Source organism: Nycticebus coucang, chromosome 18 (genome assembly GCF_027406575.1).
Source record: "Nycticebus coucang isolate mNycCou1 chromosome 18, mNycCou1.pri, whole genome shotgun sequence".
Taxonomy (NCBI): domain Eukaryota; kingdom Metazoa; phylum Chordata; class Mammalia; order Primates; family Lorisidae; genus Nycticebus; species Nycticebus coucang.
In genome coordinates this window covers 72220339-72241793 of record NC_069797.1, presented here as the reverse complement: position 1 = coordinate 72241793, position 21455 = coordinate 72220339, and the positions used below count along the sequence as shown (strand labels likewise).

At 50.4% G+C, this 21455-nt stretch overlaps 1 protein-coding gene across 3 annotated transcripts in view; it reads left to right on the top strand.

The window, feature by feature from the left end:
• SDK2 (sidekick cell adhesion molecule 2) overlaps positions 1–6881 on the top strand; it is a 294538-nt gene extending 287657 nt beyond the window's left edge. For all 3 annotated transcript variants that reach the window (XM_053568347.1, XM_053568346.1, XM_053568345.1), the window contains one exon: positions 2538–6881. In XM_053568347.1, coding sequence (XP_053424322.1) covers positions 2538–2891 — 354 coding nt within the window. In that variant the 3' untranslated portion in view covers positions 2892–6881. The remainder of the gene's footprint in view (positions 1–2537) is intronic.
• Positions 6882–21455: the final 14574 nt, after the last annotated feature.

The following is a 21455-nucleotide window of genomic DNA, read 5'->3' as shown; positions in this document are numbered from 1 at the left end:
TGAGCACAGCTGGAACAGAAGCTTCACAGGGCCATAACCACCTCTCACCCCAGAAATCCTTCATTGTAAAATGGGGGCCCACAGTGACCTGGGGGTTGCTCTCCACAGCTGAGGCCTGGGGCTAGCCAAAATTCTAGAACTTCGGGGAACAATGCCAGCAACTACTCCAGCTGATGAATGGGTAGGGAGACCCAACCTGAAGAGGAGAAAACTCCAGGGTGTCCCTCTGCCCCCCACATCCCCAGACCTTCAGCCTCAGGCCTCGCAGCAACCACACTGCTCACTCAGATGCTTTCGGCTTGGTCCCAGGTTGCCACCCTGCCTGTGTGCACCCCCTTTGTTCTCCTGGGCCCGCAGCTGGGCCGTGGGCACAGAAAGGGACTTGTACCCTGGCTTTGCGTCATGGGGAGAAGGCCCAGGGACTTTCCATTGTCTTGGCCAGCCAGTTCTGGCCGCCAAGAGGATGGAGGTGGTGGTGGTGTAATCTGCTGGGGTTGGGGGTCAGTAAGGAGAGTGGCTGGGGTTGAGGAGGGGTGAGAAGAGGGAGGGGAGAAGCCAGAGGGCATAAATTAGCAGGTGGGCTCAGGTGCATTTATCCCCCCACCCACAATAGGAGGGAAGAGGCTCTCATTCCTGTCCTGCGGGCCCCAGGCAGGAGTGTGGGAGTGAGGATCTCCGTGGCTTTTGGAAGTCAGGGAGATCTGAGTTCAAGCCCAGCTAGATGGTTTCCTAAGCAAAAACCTTCACCCTGTCTGCACTGGTGTTCTGGTCCCCACTCACATGGCCACAGTAGCACACAGCCTTGGTGCTCAGGTAGCTGCAGCCCAGAGGTGTGAACACTGACCGGGGTGATGGGGCTGGTGTAGGTCGGCAGTTCATGCTGTCAGGCAAGGCCCCCGCTCTGGGCAGTTGGTACCAGTATGGTTCTATGCACCGTAGCTCTGTCTCTCAAGGTCCCAATGTTATGAAAGACCTGAGTTCCTGAGAACAAGTTATTTGGCCAAACTCAGCACTCCATATTTACCCATAAAGCAGAACACAGATGGCCATCCCAAATTCATTTGTATCAGGCAAGCTGGGTTTTCTGCCCCCACCTCACCACTGCCCATAATAAGTTTTCCTTAGGTTGACATAATTTGATAACTGCCCTCAGGCCCTAGCTAGGCCAGGGCAAGGAAGCCTGGGTGGGGTCCCCCGAGCTGCATTTCACTGAGTGTGTGCTGTTCGCTGAAATCAGAGCACTTCTCTTCCAGAGACTTGTGAGGGCGGCCCCATCTGTTGTCTTATTAGTTTTCAAAACATTGCTGGGAGCTCAGGGTGGGGGGTATGTGTGATATTTTTAGATCCACAATTCAGATTTTACTTTGAAACCCAGATTGACTCTTGTCTCGGGCTGATGTCCCCTATAGGGAGATGAAACCTGTGCCTAGGATACCAAAGTATCAAAAAAAAAAAAAAGAATAATTTAATATTTCATATTTTCAAAGAAAAAAAGCTTTGAGGTTATCATTGCATGAAAATTCAGAACTTCTGTTGATGTTTTTTCCATGCTTATTTTATAACTGAGTGTTGCTTTTATTTTGGAATACACAGGGGTAGGCACCAGCATTTTCTCACTAACTGGAGCCTCTTATTCCGGGGTTGGCTGGACAGAGATGAGAACTCAGTATGTTGTGGATGAATTTTGAAAACATTCCACTGCCGCAGGGAGGCCAGACACAAAAGGCCACACATTGTATGATTTCACTTATCTGAAATATCCAGAATAGGTAAATTCCAGGAGACAGAGGAGAGGGCCGAGGTGACTAGGAGGATGGGAAAAGGGAAAGAGTGGTGAGAGGGATTTGGAACTAGACAGAAGTGATGCTTGCAAAACATTTTGAAGTACTAAATGACACTGAATCAGGCACTTGTTTAACATGGTTCACTCGAGGTTATGTGAAACTCACTTCAATTGAAAAAAAAAAGGCTAGAGCAGGTGAGATGGCTCACACCTGTAATCCTAGCACTCTGGGAGGCCAAGGTGGGAGGATCCCTTTATCTCAGTAATTCAAGACCAGCCTGAGCAAGAGTGAAACGCCCATTGCTACTAAAAATGGAAAAAAGTAGCCAGGCATGGTGGTGCAAGCCTGTAGTCCCAGCTGCTCGGGAGGCTGAGGTAGGAGGGCTCACTGGAGCCCAGGAGTTTGAGGTTGCTGTGAGCTATGATGATGCCACAGCCCTCTAGCCTGAGCTGTAGAATGAGACTCTGTCTCAAATTTTTAAAAAAGAACGAAAACAAAGGTTAGCGCTACATCAAGTGTTTGGTGCCAACACTGTAGTAGGCGCTTCATGTCTAAAATCTGCTGTAAAGGAGACAGAATGTGGCACAGAGGGACTTATCCCCCTGTGATGGTAAGAATGTTTGAGATGCCCACAGCCCAAGTTTTGAAAGAAGTAGGGCAGAGATTCGAACCAGTGGTCTGTGCTTTCAGCCCTGATTACAATATCCTGTCCCTGTGGGGCCACTGATATACCCTGATTTTGTGTCCTCCCAGGGAAGTGACAGTGAGTACGAGGTCGATTCAAGCCACCAGAAGGCCCACTCTTTTGTGAACCACTACATCAGCGACCCCACTTATTACAACTCATGGCGGCGGCAGCAGAAAGGCATCTCACGGGCCCAGGCATACAGTTACACGGAGAGCGACTCGGGCGAGCCGGACCACACCACCATCGCCAACAGCAACAGCACCCAGCAGGGCAGCCTCTTCCGGCCCAAGGCCAGCCGGACTCCAACGCCCCAAAACCCCCCGAACCCCCCAAGTCAGCAGAGCACCCTCTACCGTCCCCCCAGCAGCCTCGCTCCTGGTTCCCGGGCTCCCATAGCAGGATTTTCATCATTTGTTTGACAACAGAAGAGAAAAAAAAAAGAAAGAAAAACCAAGCTCCTCCCTCACTCCTCCTCCCACTGCCTGCCAGAAAACAAAAACACCAAGAAACCAAGTCAACTCTTCACCTCCCAAGTTTATTTGTCCAGAAATTCCAGGACCAGCAAAGCCAGTGTTGAGAAGGGGGAGAAAACCATGAAGAGTGTGGCCAGTGGTTATTCCGCCAGATCGGGGCTTCCCTGCTCCTTTGGGAATTGCACAGAGCTGGGGAGTGGCCATGTCCCTGCCTTGCGGGCACCAAATGGGTTGGGCCCCTGGAGAGAGAGGGGGAGAGAAAGCAAAGGACCGGAGGGCTGTCAGGAGGTCATGGCTGAGGGAGGTAGAAGCTTCTGGACATCCAGCCAGCTGCCCGCTTCTAACGTGTGCTGGAAGTCCGGGTCAGCTGCTGTAGCTCCTGTGCAAAAAAGATGGGCGTTCCCAGAGGCAAATCCTGCCTTCTCTCTGCCCCCACCTCTCCTTCCCTGCGCCATCCCCATGGCTGGCAGGCATCAGATGGCCGTGCCCAAATACCTGCCCTGTCTCGGCAGCCTCTTCTGCCTGCCTCCCTGACTCAGCTTCTCCACAAGCATTTGGTTTATTTAGAAAAAGGAAAAAACAAAAACAAAAAAAACTAAAGGGTAAGAATTTGCTTAGCTACTTCCTTGTTCCTGCATTTATTTTTTAAATTGTGAATCAAAGGAAAAGGGCCCTGAGGGCTGAGGGACACTTCCCCCAGGACTGAACCCGGCCTCCTTTTGCTGGAATTCACTTTCCTGAGCAAGGACTAGGAGAGGTGAAGGCTTGGGGTTTGGGGGGAGGGCATGGGTGTAAGGTGGCTGCCTGGAGACTATGGGAAAATGCATTGCAGGAAATCAGGAAGATGAGATTGAAGCTTTGACTGTTCTCTTCCTTCCAATCCAGGTACTACCTTTCCCATTCTTAAATGAGGAGGAAAATGGGAGCTGCTAAAACAAGGAAATTAGGCTTGCCTAGGGTGGGGAGCTAGGGGGCTGAGGAACCTCCACCTGAGCAGATATCACTATCCCCTGGATAGGTATGTTCCTGCCAACATACACGCACACACACCCCTCCCATGCATTTGCAAGGGAAAAAAGTCTGTGGATCCTCTCCAAAAGAAATCCCTCTGGGTCCTCATTTTCAGATCTATGTCCCTTTTTCTCTGAACCCACAGCCTCCTAAGCACAGAGGCACAGGAGCCCAGCGAGGAGGCCAGGCTGGTGCAGAGTCTGGGGCACCCAGAGTTCTCCGGGCTGTCCTCCGCCCAGCCAGGGCTGGGAACGCTGAAGGGTAGTTCAGGAAGCCCAGTTCAAGATGCACAGCCAGGCCAACAAGATGCACAGCCAGGCCAGGCCAGGTCAGATGGGACCGAGGGACCAGAATAGCTGGTGGGAGGGAAAACTTTTACACACACAAACCGTGCCAAGGAATGTTCTTTAAAAAGCCACTTCTGGTGGCCTGGATCTTCCCACCCACTTAGTCCTTCCGGACACAGGGGTTTGGGGAGGAGCCTCTCTGATTCCCCTGGCTGTCCAAGGCCCCTCTACAATCCTGGCCAGCCCTGGGAAGCTGGCCCGAGGCCCACTGGGGATGAGTAGGAGACGCAGGGCTCCCTGGATGTGCTCAGCACAGACCCTGTTGGCCCCGCTGAGGGGAGGGAGATTTCAGAAGCAAACCAAAGTGGGGAGAGAGCCTGCATCTCCACACACACACACACACACACACACACGTGCACACACCCTCATACCAGCCCCAAATCAGACACTGCGTAATGGTGACTAAGGAAAGAAGTCAGGGTCCAGGCCCAGGAAAGGGTGCACCCAGCCATAGGCTTTTCCCAACACACTTGGCCCCCAGGAAACGTGCACTGGGATATGTTGAAAGGCAAGGCAGCTCCACAGACAGGCTGACCCAGCTCCAGGGCTCCATCAGTGGTTTCTCCACCAAAGGGGTCGTGGAAGGAATGCTTCCCCCAGGGGAGGTCAAAGGGCTGAGGTTTTGCTCCTTCAGGAACTAAGGTGCTTCAGGGCCCCTCTGACCTGTTAGCTGGACACCCCACCCCCACCCCGCCAGCCCCCGCGGCCCCTCTGCAGCATCTGGCATCTCCATAGCAGCACATCTGCAGCTGCCCACCTGAGCACGTGCTGTGCTTTCTTTTCTCTCATTTTTTATTTTTTAACAACTTCATTCTTTTCCCTATCTTCCAAGTGTGTAACCATTTAAGGACGTTCTCAGTTTGCATTAGGGAATTATTTTATCCCAGCCAGTGCAGGATTTGGCAGGGAGGAGGGAGGGGTGAGTAAAAACGTCGTGTTGTGTGTGTATAAACTGCACATGAGGCCGATTTTCCTTTGCCTTTAATGAACCATTTGGTGCACTAAGATTTTCCTCCACCCTCTCCTCACACACTCACGTGCATCCGTGCCAATGCGTGTGTGCACATGCAGTGAGGTGCAGGTGCACAGCTGTGCTCATGAAGTGCACACACAGATATACACAGATCACACACACCTATGAATGTGAGCAAAGAGGCTCTTGCAACTCCCTCTGATAGCCCAAGCTGTGTCCCCCGAGGAGGCATGGGCGGCCTGGGTCACTTGCACCTGGGGATCTGTTGTCTGAGAGGGCAAGGACTCTGTGCCAACCAGAATCTAAGATGAGTGCATGAGGTCAAAATTAAAGCCCCACACTTAGCCAGTGCCCACCCATCTGAAATATTGCCTCCACCACCCCAGCCACATCTGGAAGCCCCAGTTTCCAGCTGTGAAACTCTAGAGTCTTTAAGAAGACATGTCTTTGCCCTTGTTTACATATCTGCTGGGGGGAAGTGGAGGTTCCCAGCCCTCCTCCCAGACCTCTGGCCACATTAGAAAGTGGCGGTGGGCACTGCCCATGGATAATGTGGAGTCTTCTTGGCCTTTGATTTCCTGAGCCAACAATGCCAGGGCCCTGCTCGTATGACTTCACCAGAAGCAGGGTTTCCGCCAGGACACACCGGGCACCCTTGGCATTGCCTCATTGTGCCCTAAGGAAATCTCCCAGTGTGGCACCCAGGAACCCAGGCTGGGCACACCAGGGCTGCTCTTTCACCCTCCTGGCTGCGCCTCCGGAGTTCACGTCATTGCTACACCCAGACTGCCGAGAGAAACCAAAAAAAACTGCTGTGGGCTCCGGAAGCACCTTCCTCCAAGGGTTCCAGGGAGTTTGCAGACCCAGGCTGCCTCCCCGTGTTCTCCCCTCCCATAACAGTTCCTACCCTAAACCTGACACTGCCAAGATTCAGAGGAAACAAGGGCACAGCGGGACTGCCCCGCACAGCGCATGCTGCCTTGAGGCCTTCTGTTGCTGCCCACATCTCCCTGGGCAGCGCTTCTAAAGGTGCCAGAGCCTCACCATAGCGTCACTCTGGCTGGGTGGGGGCTTTCCCTCCCCTTCCCAGAGTGCACATCTGACGGTGCCTCCACTGGCGGGGAGGCCAGTGGGCAGGAGATGGAGAGGAAGACCCTCTGAGCAGCCACCACCCACTCCCTGGTGCCTCTGTGTGGCCCCTGGCTGGGGCGCCCGTGGACATGTGCACACAGCACCCCTGAGCACCTGAGCACAGGTGACCCCTTGGGACCACCTCCCCTTCTCTTTGTTTCCATAAGAATGACCAAAAGCATTTAAATGTGTTACCTTTCCTCACCCCTACAGACTCCAAACAAACAAAAAAATTCAACACAAATCTTTATTTTTTGATTTAAAAGATATAATGAAAAATTACGGGGAGAATATTCGTTATGGCAGGTGTCTATCTGTAATAAAAAATATATATATATCTATGTCATATAGCTCGTTAGCAGGTTTATTTTTTAAATGAAAGGTAAGAAAGAAATTGGTTTGAAATATACCATGAGAAGTGCCATGTCCTGTCAAACTGTCAGTATTTTATAAATAAACTCTTTTGTTTTGGAATTTTGAGGCAACATTTATTCTTTTTCTCCCCGGAAGGTGAACGGGGCACCCCCTTCCCCACATAGCTTGTATAGCCATGCTGAGCTTCTGCAGAGTCACAGTCCAGTCTGTCTGCGCTCTTAATGTACAGGTGAGTTGACACCTGTGCCTTCAAGGGAAATGTAGTATTCTATTTGTTTTAAACTTTTAGGATAAGAACTTCTCAGATGCATTATGCAAATGACAGTGAATAATAATCATACAAATAATAGCCTTGGCTAACACTTCTAACACAGCATTCACCCTGTGCCGGGCACTGTGCTGACCCCTTTACGCATAACATGTTAACATGTGGAAACCCTCTCGAAGGGAACCTGGAGCAGAGAGTGTTTAAGTGACTTGCCCTTGGGAACTGGTAGAGACAAGTTAGGTACTTAAGTCTGGCTCTGAGACGTTTGCTGCCTCCCATATTTTAAGTCAAGTTCCTTGAGAACCCTTACTTTCATTTCTATAAAGCTAGCATCTCAGGTCCCAGTGATCCTGCTGCTATGAGAAACCCTGTGTGTTTGGTGGCCCAAACCACTTAATCGAGCCAGGGTTAGATGGCTGAATTTCTGAATACAGTGGGGCTTCATTATACCACGTTTATCTCACGTACATGAAATCACATGAACTCAAATGAGAGAGAGTGATGGAGAAATAATTTTAATTGTGCATTTAATGCCATTCCTGGGTATATTTATTCTGCATTATCCACATGATTATATAATGCACATCAGACATTTATTCATATAGAGGGTGCTCAACTGATTGAGACACAGGAAAAGCAGGGAATTTGTCCTTACATTTATATACTTTTAAACACTTTATTTTTACTTAAAACACACAAATGTGAATTCCTTTGCCAATCTGATGTTGGGTCATAACATTATTCTTTTTTATGAGAATGGGCTCAAAGGATAGTTTTTTATTATTGCCTGCTTTGCATAAATCACACCTATAATTTTATCACTAGTGCTTTCCAGTTTCTATTTGTTTGTTTATGTATTTACTGTAGAGACGGGTCTCACTGTTGCCCAGGCTGATCTTGAACTTCTGGTTTCAAGCAACCCTCCCAACTTGGCCTACCAAAGTGCTAGGATTACAGGCATGAGCCACTGTGCCTGGCCTGTTTCTTTACAGTAAAGCAAGGACATATAGAAATTATGGATTGATACAAGAGCAGAATCCTAGATATTATTTTAACCTAATATTTTACAGTTCTTGTCCATAACTAATTCGACACATTCACTCTTTTTTTGTTGTTGTTTTTTTTTTTTTTTTGATACAGAGTCTCAAGCTGTCACCCTGGGTAGCAACCTCAAATTCTTGGGTTTAAGCGATTCTCTTGCCTCAGCCTTCCAAGTAGCTGGGAGGCACTCAGCACAACGCCCAACTATTTTTCTGTTGTAGTTGTCATTGTTGCTTTAGCTGGCCCGGGGCGGATTCCAACCCGCCAGCCTCAGTGTATGTGACTGGCGCCCTACTCACTGAGCTATGAGTGCTGCCCATTTTTTCATTTTTTGTAACTATCCTTGGGGTTAACACTATAGAGCATGGGCTTGGCAAACCTGGGTTCCCACTAATTCCAGCTTCCACCTGAACTTGAGTTCAACCTCTGTTAGTCTTACTATGCCTCCATAAATGGGATGGGCGAAACATCTCCTCTGACTCATGGTGGGAAGTAGAGGGAGGCCACCTCTTAGATAAAGGTGACCTCCAGAGGGGCTCACCCCCAGGCCCCCAGACTCCCTGTTTCTTTTTTGCACCTGGAAGGAGGGCAAGGCCCAAACCACCAGGGCTGTCCTTCTTGGCTCCCAGGCCAACTACTGGCCCTCAGCTTAAGCCCCTCCCACAGGTGGGCCATGGGGCTGCCATGTTGGAGGGGAGGAGAGCTACGTGGACAATGTCCTGGACACAAGCCGTGATTTGGGGCTGGGGGTGGCATGGGAGGACCAGCAAGTCAATTTTAACCCTGTGCTATATCTCCTACTCAGTCCTGGCCCACCAGGTGGGATGCTGTGATCCCAAATTCAGAGGGAGGCTTGTTCTCTGACTACCTTCTCAAACCCAGGGTTTTGTTTGAGGGTCTGTGCTAATCCCATGCCAGTTTTCCCAACAGAAGGGTCTGGGACACATTCACTAATGTCTGGAGGAAATTGCCCTGACTTCACTAATGTTTGGAGGAAATTTCCTCCAACTTTTCTCCGCTCCTAGTCTCCAAGACTGACAAGTTTTTGTGAAATGTGAGAGAAATTACACTGCTAAGAGGCTGTCTTCAGCCTATTATGGGTCAGCATCATTGTTGTAGCAGAAAACATAGGCCTTGAATATCAGAAACCTGGGCCCAAGTTAGAGTTGCCAGTTAAAGTAATAAAATATAGGCTCAGCACCTGTAGCTCAAGCAGCTAAGGTGCCAGCCACATACACCAGAGCTGGCGGGTTCAAATCCAGCCGGGGCCTGCCAAACAGCAATGACAACTACAACCAAAAAATAGCCAGGCTTTGTGGCGGGTGCCTGTAGTCCCAGCTACTTGGGAGACTGAAGCAAGAGAATGGCTTAAGCCCAGGAGTTGGAGGTTGCTGTGAGCTGTGACGCCACGGCACTCTACCCAGGGCTATAGCTTGATGCTCTGTCTCAAAAATAAATAAATAAAATACAAATATATTTTACATGGGATATACTTATCCCAAAACATTATTCATTTAAACAATACATAAACTCTAAAATTCACATATAACCAGGCATCCTCTGTGTTTTGTTTGTTTGTTTTTTGCAGTTTTGGGCGGGGGCTGGGTTTGAACCCACCACCTCCCATATATGGGGCCGGTGCCCTACTCCTTTGAGCCACAGGTGCCGTCCTGGCATCCTCTGTTTTCATTTGCTCAAACAGCCACCTGCCTGGGTTAAGTCCCAATTCTAACCTTGTTGTGGGGCTTCATGCAAACCTTTCAGGACCTTAGTTTTCTCCTTCCAGAAAATGAGAGTGATGGTCCCTGCTCTGTATCCCTCAGAGGAAAGTGAGTGGGTGTTAGAAGGGAGATGGTGTGTGAACAGGATGTGTAAGCCATGCGACGCTCTATACAGGCAGGGAATTACTGCCATTGTTCACAGATAAAATGACCTTGACGTGGAATCTCCCCAGAGCTTTTGGAGCAATTCTACTTGGGTCATTCTGATTTCTACTACCTAACCCAGCCGTATTCCACCCTGCCTCAGCACTCTTCTTAGCCAGAAAGCATGTCAGTGGAAAATTTCGGAATCTTAGAAACTTTGGGAGAGCTAGACTAGGCTTTCAGAGTCTATCGGTGAAGTTGGGAAGAACTGGCGTCCTCATATTGGGCTTCTTTGAGGAGCATTTAATAAAGAGACCACTCACCAGGCTGTGGTGAGGTGCTGGGAAGCTAAGGGACCACAGCCCCCAGGACCCCAGCTGGTGTCATTACCTCCCCAGTCTTGGGGGGCCCATGGCTCCCAGCCTTGCTCTCTGGCCACCTTCCATTCTCCCACTTGGGCTTCTTATGGTCCAAACTCCACAGGAGTTCAGAGGGTTCTGGGATGTAGTCTGTAAGGGGCAGCCCCTCTGTGGGGCAGAGGGGAAGGTGAGCATGGACAGGAGAGGCCTATGGGATTTTTCACCATAACGGGTGGAATTTTCTGGTGTGTTGTACAATTTAAGAGTTCTTTGACTTTCTGTTACCTAAGACCTTTTAAGCCGACTAGAGCTTCATGAAACAGCAGCCCTTCTGGCAAGCAGGTGCAGCGCTTGTAAACATTGCCAAAGGCCTCACCTGTGGATACTCCCAGCAGCCCCAGAATGTGAGGTCCCCCCCTCCCTACTTGGAGATAAAGACACTCCTGCATGCAGAGAGAAAAGGACCTGCGTGGACATGCCAGAGCCGGGATTTGAACCCAGGCCTGCCTGGTGTCACTGTGACCCCCTCTTAACCACTGAGCAACCTTCGCCCAGGGTTCAGATGCTCCTTGACCCAGAGGGAGAGACCTTCAAACTGGGTCACAGTCTAGGCAGGAAACTTTGTTTCAGAATAGCAATGTCCTCAGGTCAGCGAATGCTTTCCCCAGAAGGCTAGAAAGTAAATACTTCAGGCTTTGTGAGCCACAGAGTCTCTGCGCTAAGGCAGAGGCAGCCTCACACGGCACACAAACAAATGTGCATGGCTGTATTCCAATCCAATTTTATTTATGGACTCTGAAATTTGAATTGTATATAATTTTCACATGTAAGGAAAGGAAATATCATTTTGGTTGTTATTTCTTCTGAATCGCTTACAATTATAACAATCATCCTTAGCCATGGGCCCGCACAGAAACAGGTGGGTTCAGGCATTTAACCAACTACAGTCTGAAGTGGCCTATGGTCCAATCCACGTTTGCTGGAACCTCTGTGGGGTTCTGGTGTGACCCCCAGATAAGGTATTCAAGGGTAGTAGAGTAGTTGTATAGTGTTCCCCCCAAATTTGCATCCACTTGGAACTCAGAATGTGACCTCATTTGGAAGTAGAGTCTTTGCAGATGTAATTAGTTAAGATGAGGTCCTGTTAGATCGGGTGGCCCTAAGTCCAGTGACAGGGGATCTTACAGGAAGAAGAGAGGACACATGGAGCCACACATGGAAAAAAACATGAGAAGACAGAGGCAGAGATTGGAGAGATGCAGCTGGGAGCTGAGATGTCCCCATGGCCACGTGCACTGGAGGGAGGAGGGGCAGGCAGGGCAGGATCCTCCCCTGGAGCTGTGGAGGGAGCACGGCCCTGCTCACACCTTAATGTGGGACTTCCACCTTCCAGGACTGCCAGGAAATGGATCTTTGCTGGTTTTAGGGCCCAGTTTGTGCTAATTTGTTACAGCAGCCCTAGAGAAGGAGAGAGCGGAGCTTGAGAGAGAAGCTGTCCTGGGAGCTCCAATGTGCATCTTTTATCTCTGGGAATCTAGGTTCAGTAAACTGGTGGAGGCTGGTGGGGTCCCAGCAAGCATGAGGCACTGCTGGGACCTTGAACTTCCCTTCCGCTCCCTTCTTCTCCTACCCCCAACCCCCAGCAGTCTAAGATTTCTCTAGGAAAGGAAGGCAATTCTTGAATTGCCCTGAATTAAATTGGCAACTATGTAGATAGGATACTTGTCTTCCTGTTTCTTCCCAACCTCCTCCCCTTTATGAATCCTCTCTACCCTCACTAAGAAACAAACAACAGTCATTCCTTGAGGTCAGGAAAGGCCATCAACTTGCAAAATATTAATCACAGAGGCTGGTGACTGTAACTCTATCCCAGCTGGTGACTTGGACTCTTGAGCCCCTCCCCAACAGCTGTGACTCTGGGTAAAGGCAGGGAGTCTCGGGAGCACTGGGTGCATTGGACTTGGGGTGCACAGAGGCATAGCCTGCCCATCTGTGGATAGAGGCGGGACCTGCCCCTTTCTGGTCTGGCACTGGGCCTGGTAGAGGGGAGGAAGGGCAGGCTCCCACCCTGGTGCCCGGACCCACCGCACCCCACCCTGCTCCAGTCTGGGCGTGCAGGGGAGACGCCAGTCCCGATTGCTCTGGACCCCAACAGCATGATGCAAAATGGAGGAAACACACGCATCAGGAACACATGTGAATACTAACAAGAGCTCACACTCGGACACTTTGCAAAGGACTTTGCAGAAATTACCTCGTTCAATCTTACAAAATCAGGAGCAAAAGACACAGAGAGGCCAAGTTGGTGTGCAAGGTGGCAGAGCTAGGGTCTTCAGGGACATCCTTAATGCCTGGGGTCTGTCCCAACTGAGCTTAAAGAGGGCTCAGCTCCTCGGGGAGAGGGGACTTGCCCACATTCCTGCAGGAGCCCAGAACAGCAAGAAGCAGCCCCTGACTCTAGGGCTAGGGCTGCTCTCCGCTCAGTGGACTCTCCTGTGTCAAAAATCATTGCTCCAATTTGAGTCTCCTGGGGTGACACAGAAACAGCGTTGGCAATCTTGGCATTGTTTACTTTCTCAGCATTTATTGCAAAAGGGTTTGGCCAATAGCAGAGAATATCTGGAAAAGTTCTAGAACAGCGGTTCTCAACCTGTGGGTGGTGACTCCTTTGTAACAATGAAAATACATTGCGGTATTAGGAAGGTTGAGAACCACTGTTCTAGAAGATACAAATGGATGGGATTGGCAGGAGGTCAGGGAAACCACCCCAGAAGTAGCCCCTGGTGTCATTTCTTGGAAAGAGACTCGTGGTAGAGGGACAGAAAGAGGCCAGTGGACCCCATCCAGGGGGGCCTATGATGACCACATCTGTTTGCAGTTTTCCGGGCAGCCTCCCGCCCCCAGCCTGTCCTTCCCTCTGCAATCAGCCTGTTGCCTGTGCTTGTCCAGCCCAGTCGTCCTGCCTGGACCAGTCCTGCAGACACTGGGGCCATGAATCAGAGACAGGGCTTATTGTGCTGCCTTCTGCCTGCTCTCAGGGCAGGGGTGGGGCCGGGTGGAATTGTTCAGGTCCTGACAGGGAGATTTCACCCTAGGGGAAGTTCTGGAGGTTTGCCCCCGGGAGCTTCCTCTGCAGAGCCTTGGGTGGGGAGGCACACTCAGGGAGGGTGCTTGCCCAGGGAGAGGCTGCAAGGACCTTCATGAAAGAACCAGGCTGAGTGCAAGAGAAATAGCAGTTCCGCACAGAGACTAGATGGCAACTGACAGTGGACCAGGGGGCACAGGGGGGAGTGGGGCAGCTGGAGGGCCCACCCACCTGGTGGGGGTGGGGGAGGCACTCCCTGGTTGCCGGCATGGGGAAATAAGCACCCAATGTTGTCAGGTCCTTCTGATGCCTCAAGAACCAGAAATCAAGTTTTTATGTAAATTTCCCGTATGCTTAAATACTAGCAACTAAAAATATACGTGTTTTAAACACTGTTGTGGCAGACTGTATCTTCTAAAAATGACTGCGGCAACATCTCCCGTTTTACACGCCTGTGACACTCTTCCCATGGAGAGCTGGTGTGGACGCTCCCTCCCCTTGAAACTGGGTGGAGGGCCTTGTGACTATAGGCAGAAGCGATGCTCTGTGACTCTCAAGGCTAGGTCTCTGTAATGGGTTGAATTATGTCCTCCCCAAAGACGTTGAACTCCTACCCCACACCTGTGAACAGGACCTCATTTGGAAACAGGGTCTTTACAGATGATCAAATTAAGATGAAGTCATTAGGTAGGCTCTCGTCCAATGCGACTGGTGTCCTCATAAAAGGGGGACATTTGGACACAGTAACAGATGTATACAGAGGGGAGACGATGTGAAGATGTGAAGATGGAAGGCTGGAATGACGCCTCTGTAAGCCAGGGGACATCTGAGGCAACCAGGGACTAGATAAGAGGTCTGGGGCACATTCCCCTTCACAAGCCTCAGAGGGACCCAACACTGCCTTCAGAATGGTGAGACAATCATTCTGCTGTTTGTGGTACTTTACTGTGTCAGGTCTGATGATCTAATACAGTCATAAAAGGTGACATAGTTTCCTGGTTCTTTTGGGACTCTCCATCTTAGCACTTGGCCGCCATCTTGGGAGGAAGCCCAAACTAGCCCACAATGAGAGACCATACATAGGTAGGTGTTCTGGCTGACAGCCCAGCTGAGATCCCAGCTGACAACCAGCAGCAACCATCAGACGTGTGAGTGAAGATGATCCAGGTAATTCTAGCCCCCAGCCACTGAGTCACTCGTATCTCCAAGTCTTCCCTGATGAGGCCCCTTACATCATGAGCAGAAACAAGCCATTTTTTCTGTGTGCTATCCAAACTCCCGAGACCCACAGAGTCCAGAAGCATAATAAAAGCGTTGTTTTGTGAGAGGAGTTTGTTTTGCTACAGAATAGTAATTGGAACAACTGTGTATGCCAAATAGAATGCTTGGACCCACAGACTAAGCAGTCTGCCTTTGGATAAGACCATCAAGCCTGCCTGTGGGTTCCACAAGGCTAACAAGCTGTCTCACATGGACCCACACCTTCTCTGCAACCCTCTGGGAAAGGGGGAAGTGGTGGTGAAATTAAAGGGGTGGGGAAGGAAGGGGGAGGAAATGAGTAGGGTGCAGGATCAAATTTTGCAAGAGGGGAGAGGGGTGTGAATAAGAAGTCATCCTCCACTAGCAAAGGTCCCCTTTCAAAAGCCCAGGAGCCAAGAGATACTATTTGGCAGGACACACATGCCGAGGAGGGAGCTATGCAAAGATTTTGAGTCCTGCGGCCCCACTGCTGTAAAACTCGGAAAGGAGAGCCTAGCATCTTATAGAGACTCTCTCGATGGCTTACTCTTTTCATGTGAGTGTTATGATTTTTCAGACAGCATCCTGAAGTCTTTGGGCCTCCCAAAGGTACCCCAAGAAATTCATTGAAAAAGTCAGAGCAGACAGGGCTCTGGGACCCTCACCCCACTTGACACACAGCAGGACCACCGATCTGTTTTATAGCACGTACAGTCTCACATGCAGGGGGCGTGGGAGGAGGAATCCACGGTTCACAAAAATAAAATAATTTGAAAATCTCCCATTAGTAGAACAATTGCTGGCCTGGAGTTAGGAGAACTCATATCTCCTCCCAGATTGTGCTGACAGGGGCATGTGTGCTCCTGGACAAGTCACTTCAACTTCAACAACTCTCTGGGTTTTATTTTCTGTTCTGGAAAGTGAGTGGTTTAGCTGGTCTCTAATTTTCTATCACCCTCCCTAAAGCAGCCAGACTATTTGCTCATAAAGAAGGGAGAAACATTCTCTTCGGAAAACATTTGTGCAATTAGTTTATCACAGACTCAATTACAAGGCCCCTAAGCTTCCTCACCCAACTTCTCTGTCCCTGTTGCTTCCTGGTGACCTAGGACAAACAAAATTTTGCTCAGCTGGAGGACTCCCCAGACGTTACTCAGCCAAGACTGTATTTGCTACTCGAAAACACTGCCCATCCGGGCCTGGGGCAACGTGCCCCCCGCCCCCATTGCCAGCCTCCCTCATGTCTTTTGCCTTCCAATACAACTATTTTCTAGAGAGCAACTGACAGAGGGCTTGGAGAGTGGAGAAAGCTGGTGTCCTGTAGCATGAAGCCATCAACTTGGAAGTATAAATTAGCCTTGACATCAGACCAGGATGAGTTGTTGTTGTTGTTATGACTCCCAGGCTTCCCAAGACCAAAGGACACACACATACACTAAACTCCCAAGATAACACTCAGGAAACTAAAAAACTCTGGAGAAGAGAAAACAAACTCTGCAGCCACAGTGATGAGCTTTGACAATTACGGGCGGCCCATAAATACCTTTTCCTGCACCTTCCCCTCACTCTCCCTACAACCCGGGAGTGGGGGGCACGGAGATGCCAAGCCCTTCCCCCTTTTGGCCCTGTTTTTGCAACTATTGGCTCAAAATCACAATCTCACTGGCTGGAGTTCAGGGTCAGATGTGTCTAGACAAGAGGGTAAGACACATCTCACTCGTCTCTTAAAGCCTCTTTTCTTTCAGACGAGCCTCTCTTTCTAGGTGTAGGAGGCTGGGAAAGTGGGAAGAGCCTCAGACAGAAGTACCCAAGCTTCAGAGCTTAATTACAGGGTGTGGGATCTGGGGGGCTCGGTTCAAAGAACATGTAGAAGGTGGGAGTGCCCCAGTAAATGGTGCAAGTACCAGCATCTCCTGATTGGAGGGGACTGCTCCTTTAAGGGCTTGGAACATCTGGGCAGAGGTGTCACATCACATTGGGATGAAGAGGATGCTGAGTGATGCCGTCAGCTCCAGTAATCCTCACCCCTAGGCCATGAGCTGAGCTCTGGGAAGAGAGCTGATGGGGGCCTCTGGTGTGTATGCAGGCTGGGGGATGGCAGAGGGCGAGGGGGGCAGGTGGTGATTTGGGCCATTACTGTGGCCTGCTAAGAATGCCTTGAAGCAGCACAAGTCCACTCTCCTTGAGACAACATAGACCCCTCCCAGGCAGTCTGTCTGCTTGGTGAAGATGAGGCCCAGGCTCAGCCTGGCAACCTCCTCCCACCCACCATGGCTCAGGATAGAAGCAAAATGATTCTTGCTTCTGCTGGAATCCTTTCCTGCTGTTTCGTGGATCTGAGGCTGCAGCCTGACCATAGGTGTTTCTAACCCAGGATCTGGCCTTATTCACTCTCGGGTAAGTTAGTCTTTTCTGGTTTTGATGTGAAGAAAAGGGGACAGGAGTAACAACTACTTGGTGGGTTTGAGACATGGAGCTCCTAATATACAGTAAAGGGCTTGATCAATAAAAAAAGTACTCGAGCAGTGGCCCCTGCCTTCTCTAAGTGTGTCTTGTTTAAGTCACATGTACCCCTGAGCTGAGCTCTCAGGAGAGCACCACAGACAGAAGCGCTGTCCTCACACCACACCCTTTCTTTCCAGCTCTCTGGAGGTTGGGAGGGCTCTAGCTCTCGTCGGCCGTTCTTCAGAGCTCAGAAGGCATGACCACTCTAAGTGAACCTACCATCAGAAAGCCAAGACCGACTCTCACAGATAAAGCTGTTAATTTTTTCTGTTATCTCAGTTCCAGGAAACACTAACAGGGATGTCCCCATTCCGTGGCAAGGATGGACACTCAGGACCAACATTGATCCGAAAGGTCTAACTTGGGTCCTTGATTTTGAGACCTGCTGGGATTCAAGAAGGCCCACGGCCCGGCCCTGGCTTGGTGCTGTGCTCTGCCTACGTCATCCACCAACCTTATGCCAGCACCTGGAGGTGGGGCCCGCGTGGTCCCCGTTGTACAGGTGAGAAAACTGAGTATAAGGGAGCTCAAGTGACTTCTCAGGTCACACAGTGACAGTCAGGCTTTGAACCCAGGATCATCGGAGCCCTGGGGCTCTGGTCCTAATCCAAACTTGAGGGCCCTGGGAACACCAGGAGGAAGCCTCTGTTTCAGGGCACTGCTGGGTTCTCTCCCTTTCCCCAGGGGTCACTGGCAAGTGAAGCTCTGGCCTTCATAAATCTGGGGATAAGATGGAACATTCCTTCAGGAGTCCCTGCCATTAGTGGAACTTTCAGGAGCCCAGGGCTTTGGCTGTGGCTCTTTTTGCCCACTCTTCCCTCAAGAAGTTCAATATCATCTTTTGCTTCCCTGGAAATGCCCCAGCTCAGTGGTCAGGGCAACCTGTTAATAACATAACAAAGCACAGTGACAGCCAGAACTGCCCAGTGTGGGGTGGGGAAGCCTGGGCTTTGGGAGCCACAATACCCAGAAGCCTAAAGCTCAACTTAGCAACAACAGTAACAGTTAACTGGCATCTTGACAGTAACTGTTGGATTTGACAGTTCATAAAGCAGGACCACATAGTTTATCTCCCCCAATCGTTCTGCGAACCCGCCGTGGTCTGATTTATCACCATGCCCTCCTTATAGATAAGACTCCGAGGGACCAAGTGGCTCCTGTAAAGTCACACAGTAAGTATGACCTAGGTGTTCTGAATCCCACGTCTGGCCTCATTTCCAATAAATTTCATGACATCTCTGGTACCACCCCTCCACCTACCTCATCTCTCCTTTGGGCCCAGCTCAATCCTGCTGTCACCTTCTATTCCCAGAGAGTCCCCAGCTTGATGAACAGCATCTGTCTGGGCCAGGAGACCTCTGAGGCCCAGCAGCCTTCTTCACCCCCTGAGCCCTTGGGAGTTGCACTCTAAGAGGATGTATGACGCTGTAGAAGGCGAGCAAAGCTCATCTTGTGGAGGAAGTGGCCAAACAGAGCTCAGTCAGAGGCTGAGGTTGAAAATGGAAGGGAAGGGAAGGGTGTGGACTGAGCATGTGCTCATTCATTCTCCTAGAAAACGTACAGTGTGCGAACCCCCATGGGAGATTCCAACACACACTGAACACCATCCTGTCCCCAAGGAACCCATGGGGAAAACCTACTGCTCTACCCTAGCGTGGCCCAGCTGCCGTGGAGCCCTGACATGTGTTAGCTCCCCCAGAGGAGGGGGGCTAGGCAACTGAAGCCTGGTGCAAAAGAGCCCCCACATGCAGGTACTTTTCCCACAGTGGTGGTGGGGGGCTTTGCCCGGAGCCCCAGGCACTCTGCCAGCAACTTGGTGTCCTCAGGGTTTTACCAGCTGCTCAGCAGAGGTTGGCCCAGCCCTGTGAAATGGCTCCAGGTGGTTCCCGAGAACAGGGAAGTAAGAAGTCAAACAGCCTCTCAGACCCCCAACAGATGGCTTCTGACTTGGGTCAGCAAGGCCCCACCTTAAACTGTGCTGACACCAGGCTCTGGTGACACCTTGAGATGACCAGTCCGGGACCATCTTGTCTCACCTCAGTAGAGAATAGAGAAACTCAGGAGAGCCATGGGAAGTCATAGACTGTTCTTGTGGGAAGCCTATTTCAGAAAAGGAAATAACCTGCCAGAACCACAGTTTAGCACAAAGACCAGCCTAGAATGAGTGAGGCTTCCAACTTCTCTGCAAGAAAATAGATTAATCATCCTCTTAACCAATCTCTATGGGCCAGGCAAAATGATGTCAACTAGGCTTGGCGCCTGTAGCTCAGTAAGTAGGGCTCCGGCCACATACACCAAAGCTGGTGGGTTTGAGCCCGGCCCAGGCATGCTAAACAACAATGACAACTGCAACCAAAAATAGCCAGGTGTTGTGGCGGGCGCCTGTAGTCCCAGCTACTCAGGAGGCTGAAGCAAGAGAATCGCTTAAGCCCAAGAGTTTGAGGGTGCTGTGAGCTGTGATGCCACGACACTTTACCGAGGGCGACATAATGAAACTCTGTCTCAAAAACCAAACCAAAACAAACAAACAAACAAAAAAAACAATGTCAAATAAAATGCCCAGATCCCAACATTAACAATCACTGGGAGGTGTGTGTTGGGGGGCGGAGCTGCACCACTGACGTGCCAGCCCCACAAAGTGCAAGGATCCTGCCCAAGTGCCAGAGGCAGGCCCCAGCCACCCCAGACAGGCAGAGACACACGCCTAGGCCTAAAGGCTTGTAGGTCAAGTTACAACAAAGGTGCAGTTAAGACCTCAAATCCTTCCCCCAAATCTGGAGCTTAGAGAGCTTGCCAGAAATTTCAAGGTAGGTATTCAAGCCTTAAGTTTTTTTATTTTGTTAATTTCTTCTCTGTGTTCATGGACAGCTCTAGCCTACCAGGTTAGAGCAAAACTTAGCTTCAGTGGAGGAAAGAAATCCACAGGTCTGGAAGCTTGGAATTCCAAACATCAAGGAAAAATAGCACCTCCTTTTTTTTTTTCTTGTTGAGACATCTCTGTCATCCTGGGTAGAGTTCGGTAACAGTATAGCTCATAGCAACCTCAGACTCGGGCTCAGGTGATCCTCTTGCCCCAGCCTCCCAAGTAACTGGGACTATAGGCGCCCACCACAATACCTGGCTAGTTTTTCTATTTTTAGTAGAGAAAGGGCCTTGCTCTTGCTCAGGCTAGTCTTGAACACCTGAGCTCAAGCAAACCACCTTCCAGGGCCTCCCAGAGGCCTAGGATTACAGGCATGAGCCACCAAGACCAGCCAGCAATTTTTTAAAAGTCAAGTTTCCCCCACAGTGCTACAGTGCAGTCTAGAAGCATCTACTGAGCCCCTTCCCCTGGGCATCCTGTTTCTACTGCAGACATCCTGAGAGCAAGAGAGCAGAGATTGGACTTTCCTATCTTTGTCCCCAAAGGCAAACCTCCACTAATGTTTTTTGTTTTGTAGAGACAGAGTTTCACTTTATTGCCCTCGGTAGAGTGCCGTGGCATCACACAGCTCACAGCAACCTCCAACTCCTGGGCTTAGGCGATTCTCCTGCCTCAGCCTCCCGAGTAGCTGGGACTACAGGCGCCCGCCACAACGCCCGGCTATTTTTTTGTTGCAGTTTGGCCGGGGCTGGGTTTGAACCTGCCACCCCCTGCTCACTGAGCCACAGGCGCCGCCCCACTAATGTTAAATGTTTGTGGAAGGAGCCTGAATTTGGATAAAGAACAGAATTACAAAGGGACCTAAGACTTTGTCGTAGAGGCCTTTTAAATTGATATGGAATCTAACTGGGAAGGCCCAACCTAAACACTTGCAAAAAAGAAAACAAATTTAGCGGGGGGGGCGTTGTGGCCTGCGCCTGTAGTCCCAGCTACTCGGGAGGCTGAGGCAAGAGAATCGCTTAAGCCCAGGAGTTGGAGGTTGCTGTGAGCTGTGTGAGGCCACGGCACTCTACAGAGGGCCATAAAGTGAGACTCTGTCTCTACAAAAACAAAACAAACAAACAAAAAAAAAATTATTTACAGCTAGTGGGAGGGGGCAAAATAATTTACTTGAAATGGAAAAGGAGATGGGAAGAGGGAGATAATCTCAGAGAAAACCAGGAAAGCTGTTTTTGGAATAGATAAGACTTAAGCTGTGATTTCAGAAGGAAAAGGTTCTGGCCAGCCTGGAATGGGGAGGGCTTCCACCTGGGAGCAGTGGGGGAGGGCACCAGTGGTTAGGGACCCACTGGCAGCCACATGTGCCCAGGGGATGGCCAGGTGCCTTCCTTGGGTGATCTCATCCCAGTGAGGGAAGGCAGGCTGCTGGTCTCATTTGCTAGATAGGG